The following is a 14,599-nucleotide window of genomic DNA, read 5'->3' as shown; positions in this document are numbered from 1 at the left end:
GCCTCTCCCGCTGCGGAGCACAGGCTCCAGACGCACAGGCTCAGCAGCCATGACTCACAGGCCCAGCCGCTCCGCGGCATGTGGGATCTTCCCGGAGCGGGGCACGAACCCGTGTCCCCTGCATCGGTAGGTGGACTCTCGACCACTGCGCCACCAGGGAAGCCCTCTCTCTTTTATTCTTGTTGAGTCTGGCTAGAGGTTTATCAGTTTTGTTTATCAGCAAATGCTTTAATCTTAGGGAGAGAAAGAAAGTAAACTGTAGATTCCTGACTGGCCAGATGTTCAGTTTCCACTATTGTATGTGAAGTCATTATGATGCTCTAGTTTAGTTTTCGTGATCCCTAGCCCCTGAAAACCTTCAATTATGAATTTTGAATTAATTTTGTTTGAAAGTTGTTTTCATTTCTCTTTCCAGTGCGCTATCCAATTTGGTAGCCACTAGCCATGTGTGTTAATAAGCATTTGAAATATGACTAGTCTAAATAGAGGTGTGTTGTAAATGCAAAATATATACTGTATTCTGGAGACTTAGTATGAGAAAAAGAGTGTGAGATATCCCAATTTTATATATTGATTACATGCTGAAATGATAATATTTTGGATTTATTGAGTTAAATAAAAACATTAAAATTAATTTTTTACTATTTTTAATGAGGCAATTAGAAAAACTTATATATGTGGCTTGCATATGTGGTTAACATATTTTTACTGAGCATCTCCAGTAGGTGCGGTCAGTAACAACAGATGAATTCTACGCTGTAAGCATTTAACAAGAAGTAATCAAACCTGGCACGTCTGTATGTGCTTTGTTAGCTTGCTTGCTTCTTCAGTTTGTAAATATATTTTATTGAAGTATAGTTGATTTACAATGTTGTTTTAATTTTTCCTATACAGCAAAGTGACTCCGTTATATATATTTTCTTCCATTTTGGTTTATCACAGCATATTGAATACAGTTTCTTGTGCTATATAGTAGGACCTTGTTGTTTATTCATCCTATATATACTGGTTTGCAATTGCAAGCTCCCAATCTTTCCTTCCCCAACCCCCCTCCCCCTTGGCAACAACAAGTCTGTTCTCTGTGTCTGTGAGTTTGTTCCTGTTTTTAAGATGTGTTCATTTGTGTTGTGTTTTAAATTCCACATAAAGTGATATTATATGATATTTATCTTTCTCTTTCTGATTTACTTTGCTTAGTACGATAATCTCTAGGTCCATCCATGCTGCTGCAAATGGCATTATTTTGTTCTTTTTTATGGTTGAGTAATATTCCACTGTGTGTGTGTGTGTGTGTGTGTGTGTGTGTGTGTGTGTGTGTGTGTGTGTTTGTATACCACATCTCTTTATCCATTCCTCTGTTGATGGACATTTAGGTTGTTTCCATGTCTTGGCTTTGTAAATAGTGCTGCTGTGAACATAGGGGTGCATGTATCTTTTTGAATTATAGTTTTGTCTGGGTATGTGCCCAGGAGTGGGATTGCTGGATCATATGGCAACTCTATGTTTAGTTTTTTGAGGAACCTCCATACTGTTCTCCGTAGCGGCTACACCAATTTACATTCCCACCAACAGTGTAAGAGGGTTCTCTTTTCTCCACATCCTCTCCAACATTTATTGTTTGTAGATTTTCTGACGATGGCCATTCTGACTGGTGTGAGGTGGTACCTCATGGTAGTTTTGATTTTCATTTCATTTCTCTAATAATTAGTGATGATGAGCATCTTTTCATGTGTCTGTTGGCCATCTCTATGTCTTCTTTGGAGAAATGAAAACTACAGGCCAATGTCTTTAATGAATATAGATGCAGAAATTCTCAACAAAATATTAGCAGACCGAATCCAACAACACAACAGATCATATACCATGACCAAGTTGGATTCATCACAGCGTCACAAGGATGGTTCACCATACACAAATCAGTCAGTCAGTGTGATACACCCCATTAACAAAAGAAAAGTCAAAAACCACGTGAGCATCTCAATAGATGCAGAAAAAGTGTTCGATAAAATTCAACATCTGTTCATGATAAAAACTCTTACCAAAATCGGTATAGAGGGAACGTATTTCTTCTTCTAAAGACCAAAACTCACTGAATTAGATAGTTATTATAATAAAAGTACTTATTTAAATACTTGGTCCTGTATCATTTGTGTTTAAAGAAAATCTGTTGCTTGAATAACAAAGTAGATACACAAGTCTCCTGTGGAGACCACCCCCAGCCTCACCCCCAGGTACAGCTGTTGCTAGGAGAAGTGTGGTACAGAGTTTCCCTTAGATTAATAGGAGAAAGAAATAGAGAAGCTATTGAAAATAATTAGTTTCATGTGATACTAGTAATGCCTGTCATAACGTAACTTTAGTGAGTCAGACATTTTTTTATAGGAAAGCATAAACCACATTGATTCTTGGTTAAGATATTTTTCTATAGTTTTATTAAGAATAAAATAATCTGAAACAAAATTGGGGGAAAAAACAGTGCTTCTTGGTCTGCAATTCTTATTTTGTTTTGGTTAACTTTATTTTTTGGCTTTGATACAAGTTCGTATTAGGAAACAGAGTAAAATTTTTTTAACTTTTCTTATATTTTTTATTTTATTTAAAAAAATTTTTTAAGCCAATCATCTTTTTACACATTTTGAAAGAAACATTTATTTATTTGTTTGTTTGTTTGTTTGTTTATGGCTGTGTTGGGTCTTTGTTGCTGCATGCGGGCTTTCTCTGGTTGCAGCGAGAGGGAGCTACTCTTCATTGCGGTGTGTGGGCTTCTCATTGCGGTGGCTTCTCTTGTGTGGAGCACGGGCTCTAGGTGTGTGGGCTTCAGTAGTTGTGGCACGCGGGCTCTAGAGCACAGGCTCAGTAGTTGTGGCGCACGGGCTTAGTTGCTCTGCGGCATGTGGGATCTTCCCAGACCAGGGCTCGAACCCGTGTCCCCTGCATTGACAGGCAGATTCTTAACAACTGTGCCACCAGGGAAGCCCTTATATTTTTTAAATAAAAGTTTAAGTTATTAAGCTTCACAGGAGTAAAGTCTAATAAGCTCTACAGTAAGTGTGCTCATAGTAAGTATTTTTAAACATAAGATAAAAATGTCAAGGTCAATATAGCTAAATGTGGTTGAAATTTTTTAAATATTTGCTCTATTATCAGTATTTAATTCATTACTCGGGTGCCTATCTGCTTTTCTGGGCATTGCTTGGCAGTAGATGTTTTTGTGTTGGTTGACTGTGCCTTTAGCAGCCAGGATAGTCGGATGTGCTAAGGCAAAATAGCTCTATCACTTTGTGATTTTCCTCCCAACTTTGCTTACTGGCAACACAGCCAAGGAGAAGGTGTACCAGTGATACGTTCTTTAAATCATCCTGTTTAAGGGATTGTTCAGCTAGGGCTCTACTTTCTTAATGTAAAACTTTTAACATGTTTTATTATTAATTTTACAGATCCATCTGCTGAAGAATTGAGAAAGCTAATGATGTTGCATGGAGGCCAATATCATGTGTATTATTCCAGATCCAAAACAACACACATCATTGCCACAAATCTTCCTAATGCCAAAATTAAAGAGTTAAAGGGAGAAAAAGTCATTCGACCAGAATGGATTGTGGAAAGGTAAGTTTAATTTTTAATTAAATTAATGAGTTTTAAAAACTGGAATACTTTTTCTGTTATAAACCCTTATCTAACTTGTATTGCCTCTTAAGGGTGGAGAGTAATCCATGTCTTAAGAAACACCACTGTGCTCCTTAGCCTCGCGTGATGATTCGGGTGGCCTGGGGTTTGACGTTAGTGTTCTTGCAACGTCAGCTCCCAGGAATTAAGGGAGATGACTCAAGTGAGTGGCAGGAAGCAGCGATGGGAGGGGTTGACAAAGCATGCTGTTCACTCAGCAAATATTTGTGCACCTGTTACGAGTAGGCAGTGTTCTGTGTACTTGGGAAATACATCAGTGAGCAAAACAGAGTCCCTCCCCTATCTCTTGGAGCTTACATTTTATAAGGGGAAACAGATAATAAACAGTATATGAGTAAATTTATGTCATATGTTAAAAGTCAGTACATGCTGTGGGGGAAGAAGGAAGATCAGGGTAACGTGCACCCGGAATACTAGGAGTGGGCGGCAGTTTGCAGTATTATTAGTACCTGCTTTTCAGTTAGTGTAGCTCCTTGGCTGTTGGTTTGGAATTGGTGTGTTGTAAATCAGTGCTGGCCATTCATACTAACTTCCTAAGGTTAAATATGTCATCTAGAACCTTGGTGATGAGCCAGAACTTGAGTGATTCATATATAATACATATGAGTGATTGCTAGATTTATGAAAGTTAAAATGTTAAAATCATAATTTTATGAATAGATTGTAATCAGTATATGAGAGAATGGTCAGACTGTATAATGGAGTGTTAATGAAACAAACTTAGAAATTATGTTTTTTTAAGTCAACTGCCGAGCTTTTTTCTTATCCTATATTTCATTAATTCTGACACCTTCCATTAATTTATTCAGTAGATTTCGAATTGTTAGGTTTCGGGACTTCCCTGGCGGTCCAGTGGTTAAGATTCCATGCTCCCAGTGCAGGGAGTGTGGTTCCGATCCCTGGTTGGGGAACTAAGAACCCACATGCCACGTGGCACGACCAAAAATTTTTTAAAAACTAATTAGAATTGTTCTGTTCCTCTGTATAGCAGACATAGCATAGACTCGCGAGAGGCAACGTATTATAGTGGAAAGGCTGTGCTTGGGCTCTGGAGACATACCTGGGTTCACACCCCAACTCAGCAATTCAGGGTCCCTGTGATCTTGTGTAATGGGAATAGTTACGCAGCCATTCTGAACCTTGTTTCCTCATTTGTAAAAGAAGGCTGCTGTCTACCCGCTGTGGTTATGTGACAACTAGGAATAATTCGTGCAAACTACCTAGCACAATGCCTTGTACGTTGTAGAGGCATAAGATGTAAGAAGCTACTGTTGTTATTTTATTTTTATTCTATAAACATCACCGAGTATCAGAAAATAAATTCCAAAAGGTCAAAGTGCATTTGTCTTCCGGAAAGCCAAATATTCTTATAGATTAGGGTTTTTTAAGCCTTGGCAGATTAAGTTGAAGGTCCATCCCTAGAACATCTTTGTGCTATGTTCCCAGGACCCAGCCACTGTCCATTCATTATATAGGATTAATGAACCTAGCTTATAGCTGTGTGTCTTCTTAAAAGTAAATTGTGAAGTTTTCAGTATAAGAAGTTAGTATCATTCCAGAGTGTAACTGTGTGTTGTCACTTAAAGACGATCCTTTCATTGTGCCTGGGCAAGGATTTTGATCTGGGGATATTACTTTGGCTTTGGAGGGGGTGGGGGAGATCCATGGGTAAGGAAAGCGGTGGTGAAAAGAGCTCTTGCTGGGTGGGACTTGACTTGCTTAGAAAATGGTGGTCTTCATTACAGCTCTTTCTTTATACCTGCTCTTCTTTCTCGTGCTGAATGCTGCTAGAGAGATAATACAATAAAAAATGCACCTGAGACAGTTACAAGTTATAAAATACACCTTAATGGATTTTATTTTAGTTTGAAGTCAGGCTTAATTATCTGTTTTTAAGTAACTGAAGTGACTTTGTTTTTTTCTTTTTTTTTTGCGGTACGCGGGCCTCTCACCATTGCGGCCTCTCCCATTGCGGAGCACAGGCTCCGGACGCGCAAGGTCAGCGGCCATGGCTCACGGGCCTAGCCGCTCTGCAGCATGTGGGATCTTCCCGGACCGGGTCACGAACCCGCGTCCCCTGCATCGGCAGGCGGACTCTCAACCACTGTGCCACCAGGGAAGCCCCTCAAGTGACTTTGGAATCATGGTTATGTGGCTTATTTGCTTTATGTTGTATATGAGAAGGCAGGGCTAATGCGGTTAACTGATTTGCCCAAGAATTCAGAACCCAGATTTTCTGACTCGTATTTGGGTCTGCTCTTTGCCATTTAATTAAATTGTTATAGGTGAGTTGGCCCATGTGGAAATGGTTCAGTCTGGGCTGTACCCTAATATATGAAATAAATGCCCTGTGTCTACGATGTCATAAGCATGGGCTCCTCCACGTTAAATCACAGTGCTGTTTTCTTTCACACTCTAATCCCAGTCTTCTTCATCTTTTCTCCTTCTCAGCAGTGTTTTAATGAGATTTTATTATACTTAAAAATTTGAACATTATATTAGCCGTTTAATGGATCATACATGATATTCTCTTCTATAATTAGTTTTCCTGTTTTTAGTTTGAGCAGTTTGAAAAGTGACTACCACTTATAAGTGTGCAGGATGATTGCTTTGCTTTGATTAGAATTCCCTGGTGTCTGTGTAGGTGCCATTAAACCTGAGTTAATATAGGCATGATTATGGGGTCATGACTTCTGAGAGGCAGGGGAGTCCTTTAATGAGAAGCCTGTGTGCGTTAGTTTAAGGTCTGAGATTATGTTACTGAAGGCTTTGCTTTGTAAATCTTATGTTTGTATATAGTACAGTATAGTAGAAGTTAGTGATTTTCAAATTTTTCTCTTAATCCTTTTCTTCAGACAATTTTACACTGAAATTTGAAGTGTGAAGTAGTTATAGAAGCTGCTGTGGTTCACCTCACTGCCTCATCGGGCCCGAGCACAGTTGAAAACATGGTCCTAAGTTATTCCGAGTCCATTTTGTTCTTGTTCATTTTGTGTTGAGTCTTTGGTGGCGTGGGAACCTGCCTCCTCTGGTTGGATTCTCACGGGCTCTGCTGTGAGATGAGAGGGTCCAGTTGTTGCCAGCTCGGTTCTTCTCGTGGGGGGTGACTGGCTCCCAGTCAGTGTGTCCTTTCTTTCTAAGCTCCCACCTGTAACGTTAGCACGTTTGTCACACACTTGTGATGCTCTGAAGATCTCATACTTCCTATGGACTGAAACTTTGTTTCTAATTACACTCAGTGTCAATATTAGTGCTTACTCAACTCAAAAGTTGGTTGCAATTTTATCTCATGATTTTTTTCATTCCCCTTATGTTTTTTTTGTGTCTTGCCTCAGTTTATTCTTCGTAGAAAATGTGTGTGATTCTAGTTTCTGGTATAGATTTGACTTAAAAAAAATTAATCTTGAGTCGTTTACTTTTTTCTCTCACAGCACTACAGAATTCTCAAATTATTTTTACTTGGCCAATTAACCAGTACACATTTCAGTCTCCCCGCCACCCCATGACTTGTTGTAGGTAATATTTATTAGAAAATAGAGTCTTGGTCTTCAGGAGCTAAAGAATGAATATGAATAGCTTAACTCTCTCAGTATCTGTAGTAAAAATTAAAAAGCAATCTGGACCCTGAAGGATTAAGGGCAAAAAGTTATATACATATGTTCATAGCTGTTATTTCCTTTTCTGAGCTTGTGGGATCATGGTGAGTGGTTGGAAAGTTTGGGTAATGGGAGAGGTGGTGGCAAAGCGAATTTTAATTTTGAATGCGTAAAGAATAATGTTTGCTTAATGGTAGAATAATAGGCAAAAACAGCTCAGTTTGTCCTTAGCACATGATTAGATCCTTTCTTGCCTTAAGTCCACTTTTGAATGAGGAAGAAGGATAGATGCGTGAATGGATGGGCAGATGGGTATACAGTGTCAGATATGGTTTTTCTAATAGAGAACGACTGGGATGTTGACTGGAACCATACAAACATTTGATGTGCAGAATTGCTTCATCTAAAGAAGATGCTATTGCTACAGTTACAATAAAAAGTTTGGAATAGAAATTTAGTGACTTTTCTTGTATCTTAATTTTTGCAAAATCTCCCAGATTCTGGTTATTACTGGCAGTGTAAGTTCATTTTCAGCATAGGAAATAGGAAATGATTTAAAGAACAGAGTTCTGCTGTAGATAACTTTACTGGGGCTATAGGACCAACCAAGAGTTAAAACTCCTCAAAGGAAGTGACTGTCTCACATGCGATGAGTATGTGCCTGATACATTGTACAGAATGTAAGCTCTTTCATATATATCAGAATCTGCTTTGAGTGTACATGGGAAGAAAGCTCAGTATATAAAGAAACCATGTAGTAATATATTTTGGTAAAGTGAAGCTCCATTTGGTTTTGAAATACGGGTTTTGATGTTCGGCTCTGTTTTTTTTTTTTTTTTTTGTAAGAAGAATGGTAGAAAATATAGAATACAGCTCCTTTGTGCTTAGGATAAACAGTGAAATTAGAAAACGTTAGAAATGAATCCCTGAGAGACTTTGTAAAAGAAGATCTTTTAAAAATATACCGTCAGATAATGTTTCTCTCCATATATCTATAGATAGATAAATGGATAAGCAGGGATAATTAAGAATGTACACAGATGTATAGTGGTTTGGGCTTGAAATTAAAAGAATTTCTTGTCTAACGTTACTATAGTGCACTGGGCTTTAGTTTCTTTTATTGGGCATCTCAGGATGTCTGATTAGAGACTGCAGTATTTAAATTGGCTCTCATTTTATATCAGTCTCCACGGACTTAGTTATGTAAGCCTTAAGTTCTGGGTGACTGTTGTTAGGAGTCGGGTACGGTCAGTTTAGAGAGCACCTGCAGCGTCTGGGTCACCCAGCAAGCTGTCAGTAGGATGGGGGAAGCCAGCATGATAATGGGGCGTGTCCTGGCTTCATTGCACGTTGGTCTTACTTCAGATGTGCAGCTGACATATTGAGCACAGTTTCAGTCTCCACTAAGCCCTTAGTTACAGCTGTGCTGTGTGTCATGAAGGAGGCAGAAGGCTAAGGTTAGGGGTAAGTCCCTCTGCTTCTGAGGGTGGGAGAGCAGGCAAGATAGGTAATAACTAAGAAGACAAAGGTCCATAGCCAGGCAGTTAAGACCAGTTGCTAAAGGAAGTGAAGTTAGTTTGATAAAAGAATAAAGTGAAATTCACTGTGCTGTACACCTGAAACTAACACAACATTGTGTGTAAATCAACTGCACTCCAATAAAAATTTTTTAAAAAGAATAAATAAATTAATAGATGGTCTAATTTTAGGATTTTAGTTCTAGTGTTTGAATGTAATCTGTAATCTTGATAAAACTAACTTTTAGCCTGATGGTAAATTTATTTAGGTAAATGAAAATTGAAGTGTGTTGTCACTAGTATGTTCTCAACTGTCATAAATTAGTAGTTTAGCATATTTAGTAATTCCACCTAAAGTTGAAGGCAGTTTAGGTGGGATTGTATATTGATATAATTACATAAAGGACATAGTCTATAATATGGTATAGTTTCATTTTTAGGGTATATCATCAGTATGTTTTTCTGTATTCACAATTGTTGACTTAATATTTTAAATTGGTTTTGTTTGTTTTAAGCCAGTTCAGTCTTTTTTTTTTTTTTTGCGGTATACGGGCCTCTCACTGTTGTGGCCTCTCCCATTGCGGAGCACAGGCTCAGCGGCCATGGCTCACGGGCCCAGCCACTCTGCGGCATGTGGGATCTTCCCGGACCGGGGCACGAACCCATGTCCCCTGCATCGGCAGGCAGACTCTCAACCACTGCGCCACCAGGGAAGCCCCTGGTCTTTTTTTTTTTTTAAGTTCTGTGGAGTGTGCTTTGAGAAAATAAAAATGTCAAAACTCTTGGATTTGTCAGATAATAAGAAAAGTATTTTACTGTATTATTTTTCTTCTAAATAATTAAAGGTTGGCTTTCTTAATATATATTTTAGGTTTAAAGCCACACATGTGCTTTGAAATATTTCCTGATACTTAAGGAGCCTGTTTTAAAATTTGGATGTTAGCCTAAGCATATTAGTTGGCTGTTTTAAAATTTGAGTTGAAAATGGTATTTTTAAAGATACAGTAACCGTATGTGTAACTCAGTTTATTAGAAAGCAAAACTCAGTTGAATCAAGTCAGTTTTAGTTCTGAAGTATAATAGCATTAGGGAGTGTCAGTTAATCTAGTATTATAATACTGCTGTTCCCCTCGTTTTTACAGGTGGTGTTTGATGCATATATAATGAGCATTTGGAAGACGATATATAGATATATATGATAGCTTCTGCCCTCTCAGAGTTCTGTCTTCAAGTGGCCTTGTCTCTGTCACTCTTACACACATAAGATAGTATAAATTATTTGTTAATCTTACAGTTGAGATTCTTTATTTTGTCCTTTTATTTTACAGTTTTTCACATTTAATAGACCTAACATGAATCTTGGAAATTGGGAATCCTCATCCAGTTCCCTTATTCTGGAAAAATTTAATACGTGAGATAGGATTTGAGAAAATCTTGATGATTCTGTGTGAATTTTGGGGGGGAAAGATTGTGGTTAAATATTAAAGTCATGACGATTACAATATCGACTAGTCCAACTCTGTGCTTGAAGTTTTTCTCATCCTACTCTATAGTCTGTTTTCTTTTCCTCAACATGAGATGGCTGGCTACTAGTTTTTAAAATTTCAGACCTGTCTTTTCATGGGCAGAAGGTCTCATTCTTAAGTGTGTAATAAGTAAGGTTGTATTAGGACCACTAAAACAAAGGGAAAAGGAATAAACTAGGAAAAGAGATGGCATGTTGTTGGTGAAATATTCCTGTCGTTGAGAACATTCATTTTTTGTGAAGCTCCTTTTCCCCAAGTATTAAACTCTTAAATTGGTGTTACTTTTTTATTTTAGCATCAAAGCTGGACGACTCCTGTCCTACATTCCGTATCAGCTGTACAGCAAGCAGTCCTCCACGCAGAAAGGTCTCAACTTTAATCCTGTGTGCAAACCTGAGGACCCTGTACCAGGTCCCAGCAGCATCACCAAACAGCTCAACGACAGGGTGTAAGTTTGTCTAGGTTGGGGGAGACTACACAGCTGGTTTTTAGCAGTGAGAATGGCCCCTGCTCTGCTGAAGATACAGACAAACATAGAAACTGGCTATTCGTCTATTTTAATCCTGCTGAAGTACAGGAGTGCATGTCTTACCTAAAAATTATTTTTATCATGACAGTTTCATAAATAAAATGTAAAAAAGAAAGCTTTTCCACTATCATTAGATTCCCATGTTAAACCAATGGATCTTAAATTATTAGAAGTAAAATGTTCCATGGATTTTCATGGCAGTAATTATTTTTGACACAAGTAATTTGCCATAGACTATTGCTTTCTCAAAAACTGAACTAACTACTCCAGCTAAAGTTTTGCTGTGTGCTACTGCATAGAAAGACAGGTAATGAAAATGTTAACACTTTTAGGTTATTTTTGAAAAATTCTAAATCAGTAACAATTCTAAATAGGTAAATATTTTATATCAATTAAAATTTAGTTGATGACCCTCAAGGTCATAGAGTTAGAGGTGAATCTAGACTTTATTCCATGTGTCTGATTTTAAAAAGTATTTTGACTTAAGCTTTAATTGCAGTAATCCTGGGTAAATTGGCTTCACAGTTAATTGGTGTGTTGCCTTAACTTGTGTATCAGGTAGTAGTTCATTATCATGGTTCATTATCATTAGCCTTCCCCTTATTTATTAAATTGTTTGCTTTGGGAGTTTGATAATATTTTTTCCAAAAGACCAGGAGTCTAATTAACTTGGGATGATCCAGTGTCACTACCTTCTGTAGTTTTGTTGTCATTTGTTCTTTAACTTATAGGTTCACTTATAAGTGTATTCAGTTGTTTTTCACGTTACCTAAAACATTTAATTTTGTTCTTTTAGTACCATCAAGGTGTACAAGTAATATCAGAAAAGCTTCTGAATATACAACTTCATTTTTTTCTTCACTAATAAAAGAAAATACATATGTGTGTGTTTTTTTGAAATTCTTCTTTGTGTTGATTTTAGGAAGAATTTACCTATTAGATTTAAATTATTGATCCATTTATGCTGTTGCCTAGTAAATGTATATCCACTCATGATATATTTCTAGTACAGCTGCTTTATAAAGGTCCGTTTGGGCTGAAACACCGTAGTGCAGAAAGAATGGGTATGAGCAGTATGTTTTCTGCCAATGTGTGCATTTCTGTTGCGTGTGTTGCTGGTAAAAAAACCTTAATATTTATGACATAGAAAACTAGATTTAAGACTTTTCTGACTTTACTTTTGTTGCTTTCTGTGTTCTTTATTTTTGGCATGTTCAGTGCATTTAATAAATTTCTTTGAAATTCCTTTATGTGACTTTTTGCTCCCTTGCTCTCTGTCTCAAGGGCCAGACTTTCTCTGACACATATCAAATGAGGTTTTCCTTCCTTCCTCTCTTACTCGTTTCCCGTTGGTCATCTTTTCCTCTTTCACTGGTGGGATCATCTTTGAGGACAGGACCTACTCAGACTTGGCTGTCAGATTCCATGAGTTGGTCAGCCAGAGCCAGAGCCAACCCAGGAATGGCTGGTGCTGTTTCGCATCCAGCTCGTGCGTGGTTTGCTGTGCAGTCAGGCTGTCATGACTAATGTACCCAGTTGGTGTTAGGAGCAGGAACTTTAGATTAAACCTGGTCATGCCGTGGTAATCTCACCTGTGCCTTGGTGCTGCATGTGGCACCCTCACGTGGAGCCTGAACTGTACTTGGACTAATGCTGTGGACTTTTCTAAGTAGAATGAATTACTGCTTTGTAATTCAGATTTTTGTTTTTGTTACTTAGGTGATTCTTTTGAATGCAGATGAATCTTGTCTTTATTACAGAGCACTACCAAGCAGACATCTAGAAGAGCCAGGATGTGAATTTAACATAACATTTGTCATAGTTACTGCATTTATAAACCTGTCATCAGGACACTTGGTCCAGATTGCCTTGGACCTACCACCCTGGCATCTAAATAATGCTTTTCTTAGAAATGAAATGCTAATTCCCTTGTCAATAGGGCGAACATCCTCATTTTTCTAGGTATGAATTTTATTGAATTAACCATACACATTGACCTTTTTTTTACTTTTTATCTACTTGTGCAACAGTTTGACCCTGTTAATGGATTAGTGAATATAGTCTGTCAGTCATTTCCTGGGGGAAAGTAAGGAGCCTCAGGATTGTAGCAGTATTGGATTTAATGTGTTGAACGGTGCCTTATATAAAACTGAAAGTAAAAAGAGGAATGAGAATTCAAATAAGGTTTCTTACCCATTTTTACGGGAATTAATTCATATTGTATTAATTTAGCAAATACTTACTGACTACCTAGTAAATGCCAGGCACAGTGCTACAAACTGGGTATTTAAAGCTTACAGATTACAGTTAATTTATAGTGGGAAAAATAACTGAAAACAGTTTCTTGGATTTTTCTTCAGTCTGAAAAAGCCAATTCTATTTTCTTCTCTGTGAGTCTCTGAAATTAAAAAAAAAAAACAAAAACCTGAAAGGCTGTTAATGTGCTAGAATTTTCCTAGTTACCTTTCTTTGCTCCTTCAGTTTAGCAAAGAATTATCTTTTATTAGAAGAGCAATAATGAAAAAAAGTTTGTGGCTTAATCATTCAGATTTGGTGGAGGGAATATTAAAGTGTGTACCACTAAGACAGCGTTTAAATGAAAATTGTTTTAGCCTGAAAGTCAGACATTGTTCATTTAAACAAATTTTTTTCCTGCCCTAGAAATCACATAATTAAGAAGATTGAGACGGAAAATGAAGTCAGAGTCAATGGAGTGAACAGTTGGAATGAAGAAGTTGCGGATAATGACTTGGGTTTTGTGGAGCCGGAGCCCTTCTTCCCAGGAAGGAAACAGAACGGAATTCCGCATCCCAGAGATGGCAGTGCCGTTTGCAACGGACACACTCATAGCTCTAACGGTGCCTTAAAGACGCAGGACTGCTTGGTGCCCGGGGGCAGTGGTGTTGCCAGCAGCCTGTCCCCCGACCCTGCCCATGAGGAGGAAGCAGCCGAGAGGAGCGGCGGCGGCTTCAGAGACTGCGCTGAGCAACAGTCCCAGCAAAGCACCAGAAGCACAGATGCTCTGCGGAATCCGCACAGAACTAATTCCTTCTCCCTGTCACCTTTGCACAGCAACGCTCGAGTCAATGGTGCTCACCACTCCACTGTTCAGGGGCCTTCAAGCACAAAGAGCACTTCTTCAGTCCCTTCGCCGAGCAAGGCGGCACCCTCTGTGCCACCCAGGCCCTGCCGCTTCATCTCGGACTTCTACTCTCGCTCGAGACTGCACCACATTTCCACGTGGAAGTGCGAATTGACTGAGTTTGTCAGTACCCTGCAGAGACAAAGTAGTGGTATCTTTCCAGGAAGGGAAAAGTTAAAAAAAATGAAAGCAGGCAGGTCTGCATTTGTTGTAACTGACCCAGGTAGATACTTACTAAAATTGTTTTCTTAAGAAACAATCATGCTTGATCATTTTGTTCTTAATCTGTCACTGGTATTCTCGTCAATACTGAGGTCTTGTAACATGGAAGTCTCTAGGAATAGCAGGTTATGTAAGTAACAGTGAGTATGACAGATGACAGAAAGCTTTCTTACTAAAAATTTTCTACAAAATTAGATTTGAGTGTGGCTAAGTGAACATTTTTAGGTAATTTAAATAGTGATGAGGTTGGGATTCTGAGCATTCATTCCTCCTGTAGACCTTATCAGTTGTTGAAGTTTTGAACTGTAAAATATAACATATTTTATATTCAGTGCTTAAACTCCTGTAAGAATGAATTGGTTTGGTAAGAGTAACTGTTC

The 14,599-nt window shown here is 38.3% G+C and overlaps 1 protein-coding gene across 6 annotated transcripts in view; it reads left to right on the top strand.

Annotated features, from left to right (window-relative positions):
• Window positions 1-14,599, top strand: part of REV1 (REV1 DNA directed polymerase) — an 82,023-nt gene that overhangs the window by 32,489 nt on the left and 34,935 nt on the right. For all 6 annotated transcript variants that reach the window (XR_004352691.1, XM_032652161.1, XM_032652158.1 and 3 more), the window contains 3 exons: window positions 3,438-3,606; window positions 10,622-10,774; window positions 13,517-14,220. Coding sequence is in view for 3 of the 6 variants with exons in the window: in XM_032652161.1 (XP_032508052.1) it covers window positions 3,438-3,606; window positions 10,622-10,774; window positions 13,517-14,220 (1,026 nt within the window). In the remaining 3 variants the exon portion in view is untranslated. The remainder of the gene's footprint in view (window positions 1-3,437; window positions 3,607-10,621; window positions 10,775-13,516; window positions 14,221-14,599) is intronic.

Source organism: Phocoena sinus, chromosome 13 (genome assembly GCF_008692025.1).
Source record: "Phocoena sinus isolate mPhoSin1 chromosome 13, mPhoSin1.pri, whole genome shotgun sequence".
Classification (NCBI taxonomy): Eukaryota; Metazoa; Chordata; class Mammalia; order Artiodactyla; family Phocoenidae; genus Phocoena; species Phocoena sinus.
The sequence above is the reverse complement of the archived record's forward strand: the minus strand, read 5'-3'. Positions and strand labels throughout refer to the sequence as shown.